We start from the raw sequence: 17,667 nt of genomic DNA, 5'->3' as shown, positions 1-17,667 counted from the left end.
AGTAGCAAGACGTACCTGAAACCTTGCATGTTTATGAGACGGAAAAATGGACACCAGCAATCCTACCATCATGTAAAACAATTACAGGCTTTCATTTTACACTCACTTGGCAGGACGGTAGAACCTCCCTGGGCGGTTGATGTCGAACCTACTACCAAAGGGTATATATGTATATATATACATATATTTTTTTTTTTCAAAAAAGTTGCCTGTCTCACACTGCTCACACTCCAACAGCTCGTCAGGTCTCAAAAACCATTCGTCTCCATTCACTCCTATCTAACACACTCACGTATGCTTGCTGGAAGTCCAAGCCCATCGCCCACAAAACTTCCTTTACCCCCTCCCTCCAACCTTTTCAAGAACGACCCATACCCTGCCTTCCTTCCCCTACAGGTTTATGCGCTCTCCATGTCATTCAATTTTGATCCATTCTCTCGGAATAACCAAACCACCTCAACAAGTGTATAAATCTGTAGGGGAAGAAAGGCGGGGTAGGGGTCGTCCTCGAAAAGGTTGGAAGGAGGGGGGTAAAGAAGGTTTTGTGGGCGAGGGGCTTGGACTTCCAGGAAGCATGCGTGAGCGTGTTAGATAAGAGTGAATGGAGATGAATGGTATTTGGGACCTGACGAGCTGTTGAAGTATGAGCAAGGTAATATTTAGTGAAGGGATTCTGGAAAACTGGATATTTTTATATAGCTGGACTTGAGTACTGGAAATGGGAGGTACAGTGCCTGCACTTTAAAGGAGGGGTTTGGGATACTGACAGTTTGGAGGGATGTGTTGTGTATCTTTATACATATATGCTTCTAAACTGTTGTGTTCTGGGCACCTCTGCAAAAACAGTGATTATGTATGAGTGAGGTGAAAGTGTAGAATGATGATGAAAGTATTTTCTTTTTGGGGATTTTCTTTCTTTTTGGGTCACCCTACCTCGGTGGGAGAAGGCCGGTTTGTTGAAAAAAAAAATATATATATATACACACACACACACCCTCTGGGTTTTCTTCTATTTTCTTACTAGTTCCTGTTTATGTCCTCTTATCTCCATGGGGAAGTGGAACAGAATTCTTCCTTGTTAAGTTGTGTGTTGTAAGAAAGGACTAAAATACCAGGAGCAAGGGGCTAGTAACCCTTTCTCCTGTATACCTTACTAAATTTAAAAAGGGAAACTTTCATGCTTCTTTTTAGGTCACCCTGCCTTGGTGGGATATGGCCGGTTTGTTAAAAAACTTATAGCACATTTTGAATTGTCTTTCTTTGCACCGTACATCAAACACTGGTGAAATTATTCAATCATAACAGACCCTCAGAGAATTGTTATTACATTCATGTGGAATAGAGGGAACACTAAACCCATAAGGAAGGTACCGTGCCTGGAGGAGTGGGGAGGTACTCAGTTTCAATCCAAGGAAGAGGATGGTATGTCAATCTTAAGAACTAACCATCTAATAAATTCAGCCAAAAAATATTCTAAAACACAAGCAGTAAAATATGCCAATCTTTATAGTTAAAATAATGTACTATGCTAATGTATCTAAAGAAAATGAACATGTATCAATGGGCTATGTGAATTATACCCTCCTTCCACTATACTATGTATATGATCCAGAAATTATAAGACCTTAAACACTTGTAATAAAATATAAGAAAAAATTCTACCATTATATAAATAAATGGTGTAAATCCCATCTACAACTAAAAAATTTACACACAACAAACAACAAACGTAAAAGTAGCTGGATGCAAAAACTAAACCAGAAAAATTCTTCATGCTGTTACACAGTACATATTAATGGCTCTAGGATCATCATTCCATTGACCTGATCTTTAGATGACACTTCTTTAATTGTTAAAGGAAAATTAGAGTAATGAAAAATGTTAAACACAGGAAAGAAAGGATATGTTTTTTAATAAATTTAGGGAGTTGAGAAGATTCACCTGTCATCTTACATGCTCACAAGGAAAAAGAAATGACCAATCCTGACAGAATACAAAATGCTTAACAGGCTTCTGCCTTTTACTTGTATAACAAGATGGTCACTTTTTATCAACCTACTACACGGAATTGCATGCCCTGTCTGTTCCCCAGGAGTATTTTATGTCATTATAATAGTCCCCCTTTTTTCTTATTCCTTCAATAATGCAAGGCCTAATTCTTATAGTCTTCCCTCATAGGTAATGTGCATCAACTCTGACAATAGGCTTAATGCACTCCTTTGTACTTCTAAGTTTCACAAGGTGAAGGTTCCAGTGCTGCTTACTCAAGAATGGGTCACACATACAAGGTAAAGCCAATATTAAATGAACCTCTATCTAGGTTCTTGAGTGCCACTCTAATTTTAGCAAGTTTAACTTGTGCTGCTGCTGATGGCTCATGTACTTTTGGAAACAGGTTTGGTAATAAGTTATGCCCAAATTTTTTTTTTTAATTTTTAGCCATTTTGCAGAGACCCCCTTCCTCAAGTGGTACTATTGTGTTACTCAAATTTAATAGTGTATATTGAACCAAGATTAAACTACGTTGCAAACTTGACCAATAAAAAAATGCTGAATATCAACAAATAATAAATGTTTGTTTGCACATTTTTTATAGCACTATTAAGAAAACTAACCACTGATGAAAACTGGGCAGTAAACATTCATCTACTGCAACCCATAAAGGGTTATAGTTGAGTAGCTTGATACAAACCAATTATACCCAGGTTAATGCTTTTCTATCCATCAAACTACAATACAGAAATAGGACAAATCTTTTTTAACAGTGAAATCTAAAATTCGGTTTGAGTCCTAATTAACACAAAAAGCAATGGCTATTTTCTATACACCTACACATTTTTTCTAGAGGTCTACGCACTTTATATCATAAGTACATGTATTACATGAAGAAAAATCTGATGTTATAAAAGCAAACACTGAGTACTTACAATGAGAAATACTGCGAATAATGCAGTGCTCTATAGTGGGTGCACAATTCTCTTGGATTTCCAGTGCATAGTGCTTGTGATGCTGCATAGTTTCTGTACAACTAGGAGGAGAAAATTTTATTGTGACATAACCCAAATATGCCTGCTGTGCTCCTTCCATGAACATAACGGTGGATTCACATTCTCTTTCTAAAATTACGTTCTCTGCCACATTGCCTGCAAAACAAAATAAAAAAAAAAAAAAAACAAGAAATTACAAGGCCTACTGAAAATGTAGTTAATACTGAACATTAAAGTAAGATGGGTTTAACAGCAAATCTATTGCAGACGAGTAACAAAGAACCAAATTCCCAGCTCAACAAAGGTACCAAATTGAGCAATTTTCTTAAAGGATAACTCTCACGGCAACTCAAGAGTGGAACTTTTTGTTGGTTACTGTCTGAATGAGCTTATGTTTTCTGGCAAATTATTTTCATTACACTAGCAAAATTAAGAGTCCCAAGTGTAATGTAAGCAGTATGCCATTAAAAGAAAAAAAATGTGCAAGATAAAATAAAAAGCTCCAAAGCTTAAAAAAATAAATAAAAAAATGCTGAAAAAAACTGAACATCCCACTGCCCAATATTGTAGAGATTAAATAAACCCATGTAAAATCACAAACTGATAAAGAACACTAGTACCCTAAGAAAAAAATGGGCTAAAACTTTAAATTGAATAAAAAAAAGCAATATCAAAAGGACACTGAAATGTATTTTTCACAAACAGTGTTGGACTATTGGATAGGAATTATTGATTAAAGGGAGAAAATGCTCTAACCACTAGAATATTAAAGAAATTATGACTGATGAGAAACCAGTACAATTTTCTTTCTTAATACATGCACTATGTGAGCAACTGAGATAGGAATGACAGCATTACATGATTATATCTACAAAATCTAACAAAACAGTATTATAATAGTTACAGAAAAAGCTACAATTCTACAGTTAGGCCAGACTTTTCATAGTTTATGTTCTATATGTCCACCAAAGTTAAAATTGTACAGTATTCCTAATTTACAATAAAATTAAAACTGAAAAATTCTATTTTTTTTTAATCGTCCCTGACAAGTACTTTCCTGGTTACAGATGTTTCCTTTGATATCTGGAAGTGTTTACCTCTTGATTAATCTTGTTACTTAATCTATTTACCTCAGGATTCTTCTTTCAACAAACCGGCTGTATCCCGCCAAGGCGGGGTGGTCCAAAAGGAAAAATGGAAGTTTCTCCTTTAGTAATATATACAGGAGAAGGAGTTACTAGCTCACGGCTAGTAACCCCTTACAGAGGAAGAATTCTGTTCCACTTCCCCATGGAGATTTGAAATATCTTTCTAATTTTTTCCTGCTTCATTAAAGAAAGGTTGTAATGAGGACATGATTTAATCCTATTTTTAAAATGCTAATGCTGCTATTTCCTGAAATAACCCTCTGAACCATTATACAAAAATACCAAAATTAGTTCAGTCTAGCTAGCCTGCCTCGTGGCACATACCAGGCAGCACATCATCAGGTCAGGTGATTGGGGGGGGGGGGCAAATAAAAAAAATTGTGCCTTGAAGACATCTCTCTGTGATGAAGACAGTGTGACATAGGCAGTCAAGGTAAAATTATGATTGGCCAAGAGAAAGGGGTAGGCCAGACAATCTTATAGGAATAGAAGTCTGGGGAGATTATAAAAGGCAGTACAAATGCACTTGTCCTCATTCTATAGACAGCTTATCCAAGACACACTGTTTCATTCTAACAGGATCAGATCCCATTTCTGTCACTCAGTTCATTCAATTTCAGGTGGAGACTTGGAACAATGAACTCCATGTATGTAATCTCAAGTCATTTCTCTAAGTGTTTCATCCTTAAGCCCTTTTCCTATGGAAGTGTTTAATAAGACTAATTATGTGCTCAGTCCCTCCCATGTGTAGAGTACAACTATTTAAACTAGTGGAGTATGAGTAAATGACTAACCCAGGAGAAATAACAGTGGAGTCAGAATATATTTGTTAATGTACAGAGCCCAATATCTCCAATGTGTGTGTCAGACAGAACACACTTGCTGAACAAGACACATGACACAAGTGGTAGCAGAGCTGGGTCCTAACTCAAGTGACATGATCGATGATCAAGTGCTATGTTAAATGTCACTGATGGTGACTAAACAAAGGGAAAATGCCTGCAAGTATTGCTAGAATTTAGTAATATGACACTAGAGAGTGCAAGAAGTCTGCCACTGGAGTGGTAATATCACAAGGCATTTTTTTGCTCATCAAAAAGTTTTAAGTAGCTAAAAATAAAACCTCTAATAAAATTTGGCCATATCTTTTTTTTCCTAATACTATTTTTAAATGTTTATACTTCATTATTATTACTATTATTATTATTTTTTTTTTTTCAACAAGTCGGCCGTCTCCCACCGAGGCAGGGTGACCCAAAAAAGAAAGAAAATCCCCAAAAAGAAAATACTTTCATCATCATTCAACACTTTCACCACACTCGCACATTATCACTGTTTTTGCAGAGGTGCTCAGAATACAACAGTCTAGAAGCATACACATATAAAGATACACAACATATCCCTCCAAACTGCCAATATCCCAAACCCCTCCTTTAAAGTGCAGGCATTGTACTTCCCATTTCCAGGACTCAAGTCCGACTATATGAAAATAACCGGTTTCCCTGAATCCCTTTACTAAATATTACCCTGCTCACACTCCAACAGATCGTCAGGTCCCAAGTACCATTCGTCTCCATTCACTCCTATCTAACACGCTCACGCACGCTTGCTGGAAGTCCAAGCCCCTTGCTTTCAAAACGTGTTTCCAAGTCAAATGTGACATTTTAATTTTATGTGTATTTTCATTCCCATCTGCCAAACTGAAATCAGAAAAAATTAGCCTTTAAGATGTAATATATTTATAAAGTCTGGCTTTACATGGTTGCACTGCAACAAAGATTAGTCATGTTAGCAACAATTGAAAGGTGAAAAAGTGAATGTGCAACTTACCAGGTGCAGCTCCAATAAGAGCAATGTTGGTCTCGATAACAATAAGTTGTCCCCGGTAGACACCGGAATGAATTAAAACAAGAGGTTTCTCTGCATCATCACAGTATTCAAAGGCAGCCTGTATAGTTTCAAAATATGCAACAGATCGACCAGTCTCCTGTAAATTAAATGTATATTTAATACAAATATACTGTACTACACATTTTTTTACTTTATACATATAATTTATGTTAAAAATACGCAAATGAATTAAAAAATAAAAATTATGGATCTATTCACAAAAATTTAACTATTGTTAGTGCAAGTAAAAAAAAAAAAAACAATCCTGCCAAATCGCCTCAAAATGCAACTGATGACGAACTGCTATTTTCATCAAGTATCTCATCAACCAATATTATGAAAGAAACTTACCTTTGTTGCATATTTTTGATGTCCTTCTCTAACATGTACCCCATGATATAACTGCTTGAAACTTTCTTTCCAAGGGTTATCGCAGTCACAGTCTTCAGGTTGTACAAAGTCAAATTTGCATGAAGAGGGGTTGAATAATGGTAGATCATACTCGTAAAGACCTTGATAAAGATTTTTCCTGTAGAATGAAGCAAAAACATTCTTGAAGTGAATACAATGTGTAAAGTAATAAAATGTAGAGCACAGACGAACATGCAGGAAACGTCATAATGGTATTACACGTGATATGATAACCTGCACAAATTTCAATGAAAGGGTCAAAATTAATGTTATCTGACTTACCAAAGCTCATTGTCATTGGCTATCGTGTAGAAGCGTTTACAGACTTGTGCTACATGACAAAGATCTCTCTCAAACAGGTAGGAAAAAATAGTGAGTAGCACCTCATCAGGAAGTTCATACAAGAGGTAATGTGCTGCAGTAAATGGGTTGCACCCAAGCCCTGAAAATACACATGTTATGGGATAAGAGTTTATTGACAAAATATGAAGAACCACAATACAGAGCTACAAAGATCAGTGTTTAGTGGAGTCAGACTGCTGTATGAACTTCAGTATTTGCCATAATAAAATATTCAGAAAAAATGAAAGGCTTTCAGAATACTGAAAAACAAGTCTAGTGCTCCATACACAGTAAGAAAAATTGGTATGACATCAAGAAATAATTTTAAAATATAAAAAACTAAAACAGCAAATATGAAAGGTAAATTTTAATTTAATTTTTTTAACACTGCCCATTTCACATTTAGGTACGATGAATCAGACATGATAAATCTCTCTCACTCAATAGCTGCTATGTGAGAGGTGCATGGATATCATAATTTAAATGACCTGTTATATTCATGTACAGGCATTATGCATCCCACTCCCATAAATAGTCCAACTAACCAGATTCCCTTACGTCACCTTTCTCACACAGTGGCAACATATCTTGTCAAAAAAAAACATGTCTCCAATCTGATTTAATACTCTCACATGCCTGCTGGATAGGCATGCCCCTACCACTGAAAACCTCCACACACTTCCTGTGATGTCCCTACATCCCCTACCATTCAATGGATATATATAAATTCTCTTTGACAACATATCCTTCTCCAGTCTTTTCAAATAACCAAACATTTCTTCCTCCACTGTGAATTATACCTTTGTAAAGTAAAAGGACACAAGTGCAACTAATGTGACATTTTATTGTGGCAACGTTTCGCTCTCCAGGAGCCTTATCAAGCCATGGCTTGATAAAGCTCCTGGAGAGCGAAACATTGCCACAATAAAATGTCACATTAGTTGCACTTGTGTCCTTTTACTTTACATATTGTCGGTAATTCTACCAACTTTATTACAATTATACCTTTCATATCACCACATTTTAGGGTTTGTATTTGTTAAATGGAAATTTAACTTTAAAACCTTTATTAAAAAATTATGGTTACCTATACATGCCCTAAAATTTTCCTGCATTGTATACTTAAATTCTCAAAATAATCAAATTATTTGCTTTTCGTAATTGCATTTAGTTTTTGAGCTAAATTAAAATCAATCACAGAGAGCAAATAACTTGCCTGTGGAAGAATCCCCTGTAAAATATGTTCTCCGAGGGCGCTTGCGGGCAGGTAGCATGGAAGGGCAGTACGTAGTTGCAGCAGCAATAGCAGCAGTGGGTGAGAGCAATGGTGCAGAGTTTGTGGCAGCAGACGGAAGTCCAGCTGTTGCGGCTGAGACTCCCGCTGGTGATGCTGTAGTAGGAGAGGCTGTTACTGATGCTGTTGCTGCTGCTGCTCCTATGGTGGAAGGTGGGCTAACTGGATGTGTAGGGGACTTGCGACGTAGGTGATATGGAGGATGGTGATGTGTGGAAGTGCCAACAAGAGCAGAGGAGGGGCCTGCTTCACCAGCAGCAGCTGCTCCTCCAGCCACCAGCCCTAAAAGAGCCAGAGCTGATCCAGGAACTATAGGGACTTCACAATCATCCTCTGAAAATAAAAATGCATAAGCAATTAATAAAATGTTTTCATTACCTATCTGTAGTTAAAAGGGTAGGTCGATTTTTTTCTAGTTCCCATGGCTGTAGCATGCACTACAGGACCTCCCTGGGTAACTTATGACAGTATGTACTACACTTTTCTCTTGATGAATTCAACTATGTCTGTTGAATTCCATCTTTCATTTGTCACTTCACTTGCTCAATTTACAGTATTGCATGAAGGACATTTATTTACAAAGCAAACTTTAAAACTAATAAAATAAAATTTGGCTTTAAAGTGTGCAATATACATTAGCAAGAAACATGGAATTTTGTGTTCAATGTGTTCAACGAGTATGAATTTTTATAAATATTTCATCAGGGTGACTATTCTCCATTGGTCCAAGGTATTTCAAATACAGTTAGTGTTATGAAATTAGTGTTAATTGAATAACATCACCAAGATGCTTCCTTTAATAATTCTATTTCTTACTGATCACAAAAATATTGTGGAAACTACATATAAATAATAATTTTGCCTTGACATTTCAAAACTTACTGAATACCTATACCATGTCTATATTTTTCATATGCACTACCTGTAAAAAGAAAAGTTAAGACATATGTGCAACATCTAAATATCTTTATTGTAGACATTTTGCCATCCAGTGGTTTTATCAATACAGATTCTAGGACATAATTAGAAGACAGTAAGACTATATACAAAAGATGAGGTAATCAGTCCCTGAGCCTTGGAGCTAGTGTTCATAGCTACAATAGTGTTCACGTCTACAATAAAGATATCCAGATGTTGCACATGTGTCATAACTTTCATATTGTCGGTATTTTATACCCTTCTTGCACAAAAAGAAAAGAATTCATGTCAAGGGCGGAATTTGTGGAGGTCATTCAATATGAGTGGTCAAGGATTAATCTTTCCTTTGCTAACCTCAAAACAGACTATATGTACATAACCACTTGCTTAATTGGCTTTATAGATTCTAGTTTCATTTTGTTAGCTATTCTGTATTTTGGAGGGCACCACTATTTAGTGTTACTGTGAATGGGGTTATGTTACTTCTAGTTATGTATTGGTGTCAGTCACTGAAGAAATGACTGGATAATGTATGAATGACCTCTTAAGATTAGACTGATGTAAAAGTGGAAATGATTAGGCAAGACTTGCCTTTCATGGACTTGTAGGCCTACTGCAGTGTTCTTTATAAATAAGGCAATCTGATGAGTAAAACTAATACAGCCTCGCCTCACTTAACGACGGAGTTCCATTCCTAAGACCATGTCAGTAAATGAATTCGTCGCTAAGCGAGGAGCATACTATAATGGTAGTGGGTTTGTGTCAACTATCTTTGATATTGTTTTAATGTTACCTTTGCACCATTTATAACATTTCTGGTATATTTTTAAATGTTTACACAGTAGTGTACTGTATATTGTAATGAACAGAAGAAATCAGCTCTAATATACATTATTTAGGCATGTATACTGGCGAATCAGCATGAATGAATGGCATGTATACTGGCCAGAGAGCCCGTTGTAAGTCCAAGACATTGGTAAACGAGTACATCACTAAGTGAGGAGAGGCTGTACTGAATATTAATTGCAAACAAAAAATCCTATGACAAATTAAACACTAACAATGAGAAACCATGAGCATTACTACTTCTGCAGCTACAAAGAAGAAATACACACTAAAAGCTAACCAGTTACTGGTAACTTAAGAGTCGTAGTATTATACACACTACAACAGGCTGTAAATGTAAATTATCCTAAAGCCAAAGTGAACAAAAAAAAAAAATTACCACACAAGCCTAGCAACCAAATATCTTAGTCAAAATGCCATAAAAAAAAAAAAAGTGAATAGTTTTGATCATAGACCACCAAAGACAGTAGTGAGTGACAGGTAAAGAAAGCCTGTGTAATTTCTATGCTATAACAACTACTATGGGTTGACCTGGCAATTGCTACGAGTGCACACGAGCTACAAGTACCAAGGATTAGTTCAATAATTACCCACTTCTCATGTTTAGTAGGACTGATAGGTGCAACCCTAACTATATACATGTTAAATACAGTAGTCCCCCTGTATCCACAAGTGATATGTTACAAGATCTACCATTGATACCTGGAGAGGGTTTCGAGGGTGAACACCCCCATGGCCCAGTCTGTGACCAGGCCTTGTGGTGGATCAGGGCCAGACAGAAGTGAACCCTATACTGTATATATGTGATTTTTCGTTTACATACATACCCATGATAAAATTTAATTGATAACTCATACACAATAAGTCGAGAAATAGAACTTTTTCACTGTTGGGAAGCACTTCACGGCTTCTTAGGCTTTGAAGAACTGTCAGTATCACTACTTTTGCACTCTGCAAACTTTTAAAGAGTTTATGGGGACTGATAGTAACCAACTTTGGTAGGATGTAGCTGACTGGCTCTGCCCAGGAAATATTTTCTCTCTGGACACCAAGTGGTGGTCTTGACTGTCTTTGCAGTGGAGCCCTGAACCACCACCACAAACACACACTTTCTACAGACATATTATCTACATGCTATCCGGGCAAAGAAACTCTTTGATAGCTTAAGGTCCTACTCACACCTACCTAGTCCAACTTGTGTAAAAGTTTTTGTAGAAATAAAGAAAAGTACTCGCTTCAATGATGCTACCTGACAGCTTTACTCAAACAATTCTAACCAAAGTCTACCTCAACATAATTTGCTATATATCAAGCATTTAAATGTACATTATATTACAAATTGCTGTTCCACAGCCTTTAACACTTGAAAAAGTACAAGATACTTAATTTTCAACAAAATTAACACAATATATATGTAAATTATAATTAAATTCATGTAAAACACTTGAAAATAAACTGTTTACTTACTAGGGTGTATTCTAGATTATATATAACAAGAATCAATGAAGACTGAATTTGCTGACTAAATTAGCTTATAAAGTGACTCTCAGAAAGAGAATCAACGTTGATTGACCATAACATTATTTAAGACTCCCTGGCCACTCCAAAAATGATTTATTGCCTAAAATAAACTTGACAAATCACCTTCTAAAGTCACATATTGGCGTCAGGGTAAACCAACTGTTTCCTGTTGAACGCTTAAAAAATCAATGTCTCGTTCAATAACACGATTAAAACGCAGGTAAATGGTTAACAAGTGAGCAATTATTATTCTGGTCTTGACGAGCATCCCCTCGGAATGGCCAAATTAAGTATATTATGTCAAATAAATCCAGGCGATTGCTCAACGTGAATTCAATCACAACGAAAACAAATGGTCATCACAAGACCAACTCACCATTATTTCGTTGATTTAACGGGTTTCCCCTCCTCACTATTTTCTTTTTAGTAATTTTCCTTTTTCTTAATTGTGATATGCGCGTTCTAAACGTAGGGTTCGACATTTTAAGGTTAGAGGTAGCGTAAATGCTTCACAGGTTGGAGACAAAGGTCATGTCTGCCCTCACCGCACTCTACCAGCCACTGAGCCAGCCATTTTGTGCCGCCGATATTATTGTTGCAGGCGGAAGCTCAACCAGCCAATCACAGACACCCCTCAGGTCACGTGACTACCCTAGCCATTCACACTCAACCTTAGGGTCACGTGACCGTCCTCTACCGGGCCCGAACGTGCTATATCTCATTTCGCCGAATAACTTTTCCACACGATTCAAGGCTTAAGTTTAACCCTGCGCGTGCAATCTACCCAAAATAAAATAATTCTGACCGCTCTCAATCCTTCACTTCCTATATTTCATTATTGTTTACGATCCCCGACATATTGTTGGAACATAACCTTGATTACAGATATCAGATAATTTACATTTCTCCAAACATTATGAATCACCTGTTATACGCATTTTGAAGCTTACACAAACAGTATAGCCTATATTTGTAATGACATGCGCTATAATTAACGTTAAACAGAGGAGTGCTATAATAAACGCCAAATATTGATCACTTTTGACTCATAGAAAACGTCTCTTGCAGACATGTAAACAAAGGAGTGATTCAGTGGCTTACAGGGAAATAAATAATTGTTTTCTGCACCTGCGACGTGTATTTAAAATTTTCATTTAAAAATACTCATATTGGAACGAAATTTCGAAAGGAGATTTCTTAGGTGGGGCTTCAGGGGGGTGTCCGGTCTATGGTGTCAATGTTTATATGTTTTAGTGGTAAATATTTTGATGGTGTGAAGGAAGGTGGTGGTGGGCGGGGCGGGGGATCAGCTGATGAACCTTCATGGGTACTGAGCTCGGGGCTCAAACATTATGACACACTGTTAGGGGCTCAGATGTGGGCCACACATGACACATTGATGACCAGACGTGGGGCTCGGTGTGACACTGTCAAGAGTCGGCTCGTCGTGACACTTCGAGGTCAAACATGGGTTCGGTATGACACACTGGGGTCAAACATAAATTCGGCGTGACACATTATGTTGGGGTCAAACGTGGGCCCAACATGACAATCAGCTGATGAACCTTCATAGGTACTGAGCTCGGGGCTCAAACATCATGACACACTGTTAGGGGCTCAGATGTGGGCCACACATGACACATTGATGACCAGACGTGGGTCAAACATAAATTCGGCGTGACACATGTTGAGGTCAAACGTGGGCCCAACATGACACACTGTGGGTTGAATTTGGGTTCGGCATGACATCATTGCATGGGGGTCAAACTTTGGCTCAAAATGAAGTTGTCTAGGGGTTGGAACAGCATCATTGAGAAATAAGGTACCATACTGAGCTACGAAGTACCACATTAAGCTACAGGTTACCTTATTGAACATGGAGCTACAGTGCTATGGTATGGGATACCATACTAAGATACATGACTATACTGAGATGCTACCACTCAATATATGCCTCTATCATTTATGTGCCTATCAAAACCATTGAGCAGCGTTAAAATACGCAATAGTCTGTAAAATGAATTACAAATATGCTGAATGGAGGTTATCTTATCTCGTGTGGCTCCAGTGTGGAGCCCCAACTGATCAAGCAAGTTCCCAACCTTTTCAAGGTTGATAACAAGGTTTATATTTTATATTTCAACGTTGGGGGACAAGATTTATATTTTATTATTGTGCCAGCAACATTTCTTCAGCACTCATAGACAAGTCATATTAGAAAAGCAACCTGGAGTTTACCTGGAGAGAGTTCCGGGGGTCAACGCCCCCGCGGCCCGGTCTGTGACCAGGCCTCCTGGTGGATCAGAGCCTGATCAACCAGGCTGTTGCTGCTGGCTGCACGCAAACCAACGTACGAGCCACAGCCCGGCTGATCAGGAACTGACTTTAGGTGCTTGTCCAGTGCCAGCTTGAAGACTGCCAGGGGTCTGTTGGTAACCCCCCTTATGTGTGCTGGGAGGCAGTTGAACAGTCTCGGGCCCCTGACACTTATTGTATGGTCTCTTAACGTGCTAGTGACACCCCTGCTTTTCATTGGGGGGATGTTGCATCGTCTGCCAAGTCTTTTGCTTTCGTAGTGAGTGATTTTCGTGTGCAAGTTCGGTACTAGTCCCTCTAGGATTTTCCAGGTGTATATAATCATGTATCTCTCCCTCCTGCGTTCCAGGGAATACAGGTTTAGGAACCTCAAGCGCTCCCAGTAATTGAGGTGTTTTATCTCCGTTATGCGCGCCGTGAAAGTTCTCTGTACATTTTCTAGGTCGGCAATTTCACCTGCCTTGAAAGGTGCTGTTAGTGTGCAGGAATATTCCAGCCTAGATAGAACAAGTGACCTGAAGAGTGTCATCATGGGCTTGGCCTCCCTAGTTTTGAAGGTTCTCATTATCCATCCTGTCATTTTTCTAGCAGATGCGATTGATACAATGTTATGGTCCTTGAAGGTGAGATCCTCCGACATGATCACTCCCAGGTCTTTGACGTTGGTGTTTCGCTCTATTTTGTGGCCAGAATTTGTTTTGTACTCTGATGAAGATTTAATTTCCTCATGTTTACCATATCTGAGTAATTGAAATTTCTCATCGTTGAACTTCATATTGTTTTCTGCAGCCCACTGAAAGATTCGGTTGATGTCCGCCTGGAGCTTTGCAGTGTCTGCAATGGAAGACACAGTTCCATTGCCACCATTCAGGGACATGGTTAAGCCGAAACCAATGACCTCCACAGAAGCATCACAGAACAGAACAGAGGACTCACAGGTAAGGGCCCACTAGGGGCGAGGGGCAAGTGGGGACAGGAGGAAGAAGATAGTTGGGGGAGAGGAAAACAATCTTGAGAAGGAGGAAAAGTGCCAGGACTATACCCAACTACTAATCAAGGGAAACAAAATTCAGCAGTGTCACTTGGACAACGAAATATGGATCCCAGGTTACAACCTATACAGATGTGACAGAGTGAACAGGCAAAAGGGAAGGGGGGTTGGCCTGTACATTGCAGAGTCACTTGTTTGCACAGAACTGCTAAAAGCCTCAAATGATATAGTGAAAGTTTTAGCAGTAAAGGTCGAGAACCAAAACCTAGTCATTGTGGTAGTCTACAAGCCTCCGGATGCAACATCCCAGCAATTCCAGGAACAGCTGCTAAAAACTGACCACTGTCTGGAAAATCTTCTAGCTCCTGCACCCAACATCTTGCTCCTGGGGGATTTCAACTTAAGGCACCTAAAATGGAGGAATATAGCAAATAATATTGTTGCAGTAATAACACCAGGAGGCAGCTCTGATGAAAACTCACACTCACACGAGCTTTTAAATCTCTGCACAAAATTCAATTTAAACCAGCAAATAACAGAGCCTACTAGACTGGAGAATACACTAGACCTCATCTTCACTAACAACGATGATCTGATAAGAAATGTCACCATATCAAAAACAATATACTCAGATCACAACATAATTGAGTTTCAGACATGTATGCGTGGAGCCCCAGACCGACATAATGAGACTAGTCACGAGGGAGCATTCACCAAATTCAACTTCAATAACAAAAACATAAAGTGGGACCAAGTAAACCAAGTCCTAACCGATATAAGCTGGGAAGATATACTAAGCAACACAGACCCCAACTTATGCCTAGAACAGATTAACTTGGTGGCACTCGATGTATGCACAAGGCTTATTCCTCTAAGAAAAAGGAGGAGTAGATGTAAAATAGAAAGAGACAGGCGCTCCCTTTACAGGCGACGGAAAAGAATAACAGAGCGACTAAAAGAGGTCAATATATCTGAAATGCGTAGGGAGACACTGGTCAGAGAAATAGCAAGCATCGAACTTAAGCTAAAGGAATCTTATAGGAGTCAGGAATCGCGGGAAGAACTAAAAGCCATAAATGAAATCGAAAGAAACCCAAAGTATTTCTTCTCCTATGCCAAATCAAAGTCGAGAACAACGTCCAGTATTGGGCCCCTACTTAAACAAGATGGGTCCTACACAGATGACAGCAAGGAAATGAGTGAGCTACTCAAGTCCCAATATGACTCAGTTTTTAGCAAGCCGCTAACCAGACTGAGAGTCGAAGATCAAAATGAGAGAGCCACAAAATTTTTTATGAGAGAGCCACAAAACTTGGTACAATCTTAACACAAGCCTATCCGATGTTATCCTGACGCCAAATGACTTCGAACAGGCGATAAATGACATGCCCATGCACTCTGCCCCAGGGCCAGACTCATGGAACTCCGTGTTCATCAAGAACTGCAAGAAGCCCCTATCACGAGCCTTTTCCATCCTATGGAGAGGGAGCATGGACACGGGGGTCGTCCCACAGTTACTAAAAACAACAGACATAGCCCCACTCCACAAAGGGGGCAGTAAAGCAACAGCAAAGAACTACAGACCGATAGCACTAACATCCCATATCATAAAAATCTTTGAAAGGGTTCTAAGAAGCAAGATCACCACCCATCTAGAAACCCATCAGTTACACAACCCAGGGCAACTTGGGTTTAGAACAGGTCGCTCCTGTCTGTCTCAACTATTGGATCACTACGACAAGGTCCTAAATGCACTAGAAGATAAAAAGAATGCAGATGTAATATATACAGACTTTGCAAAAGCCTTCGACAAGTGTGACCATGGCGTAATAGCGCACAAAATGCGTGCTAAAGGAATAACAGGAAAAGTCGGTCGATGGATCTATAATTTCCTCACTAACAGAACACAGAGAGTAGTCGTCAACAGAGTAAAGTCCGAGGCAGCTACGGTGAAAAGCTCTGTTCCACAAGGCACAGTACTCGCTCCCATCTTGTTCCTCATCCTCATATCCTACATAGACAAGGATGTCAGCCACAGCACCGTGTCTTCCTTTGCAGATGACACCCGAATCTGCATGACAGTGTCTTCCATTGCAGACACTGCAAGGCTCCAGGCGGACATCAGCCGAATCTTTCAATGGGCTGCAGAAAACAATATGAAGTTCAACGATGAGAAATTTCAATTACTCAGATATGGTAAACACGAGGAAATTAAATCTTCATCAGAGTACAAAACAAATTCTGGCCACAAAATAGAGCGAAACACCAACGTCAAAGACCTGGGAGTGATCATGTCGGAGGATCTCACCTTCAAGGACCATAACATTGTATCAATCGCATCTGCTAGAAAAATGACAGGATGGATAATGAGAACCTTCAAAACTAGGGAGGCCAAGTCCATGATGACACTCTTCAGGTCACTTGTTCTATCTAGGCTGGAATATTGCTGCACACTAACAGCACCTTTCAAGGCAGGTGAAATTGCTGACCTAGAAAATGTACAGAGAACTTTCACGGCACGCATAACGGAGATAAAACACCTCAATTACTGGGAGCGCTTGAGGTTCCTAAAACTGTATTCCCTGGAATGCAGGCGGGAGAGATACATGATTATATACACCTGGAAAATCCTAGAGGGATTAGTACCGAACTTGCACACGAAAATCACTCACTACGAAAGCAAAAGACTTGGCAGACGATGCAACATCCCCCCAATGAAAAGCAGGGGTGTCACTAGCACGTTAAGAGACCATACAATAAGTGTCAGGGGCCCGAGACTGTTCAACTGCCTCCCAGCATACATAAGGGGGATTACCAACAGACCCCTGGCAGTCTTCAAGCTGGCACTGGACAAGCACCTAAAGTCGGTTCCTGACCAGCCGGGCTGTGGCTCGTACGTTGGTTTGCGTGCAGCCAGCAGCAACAGCCTGGTTGATCAGGCTCTGATCCACCAGGAGGCCTGGCCACAGACCGGGCCGCGGGGGCGTTGACTCCCGGAACTCT

At 39.2% G+C, this 17,667-nt stretch overlaps 1 protein-coding gene across 1 annotated transcript in view; it reads right to left on the bottom strand.

The window, feature by feature from the left end:
• Positions 1 to 11,945, bottom strand: part of FBXO11 (F-box protein 11) — a 53,330-nt gene extending 41,385 nt beyond the window's left edge. The window contains exons 1-6 of the mRNA XM_053793136.2: positions 11,734 to 11,945; positions 7,995 to 8,405; positions 6,719 to 6,878; positions 6,377 to 6,554; positions 5,966 to 6,122; positions 2,928 to 3,143 (exon numbers count right to left, since the gene is read on the bottom strand). Of these exons, the coding sequence (XP_053649111.1) occupies positions 2,928 to 3,143; positions 5,966 to 6,122; positions 6,377 to 6,554; positions 6,719 to 6,878; positions 7,995 to 8,405; positions 11,734 to 11,839 (1,228 nt within the window). The 5' untranslated portion in view covers positions 11,840 to 11,945. The remainder of the gene's footprint in view (positions 1 to 2,927; positions 3,144 to 5,965; positions 6,123 to 6,376; positions 6,555 to 6,718; positions 6,879 to 7,994; positions 8,406 to 11,733) is intronic.
• Between the last annotated feature and the right edge of the window lie 5,722 nt (positions 11,946 to 17,667).

Source organism: Cherax quadricarinatus, chromosome 74, assembly GCF_038502225.1.
Source record: "Cherax quadricarinatus isolate ZL_2023a chromosome 74, ASM3850222v1, whole genome shotgun sequence".
NCBI lineage: Eukaryota > Metazoa > Arthropoda > Malacostraca > Decapoda > Parastacidae > Cherax > Cherax quadricarinatus.
The sequence above is the reverse complement of the archived record's forward strand: the minus strand, read 5'-3'. Positions and strand labels throughout refer to the sequence as shown.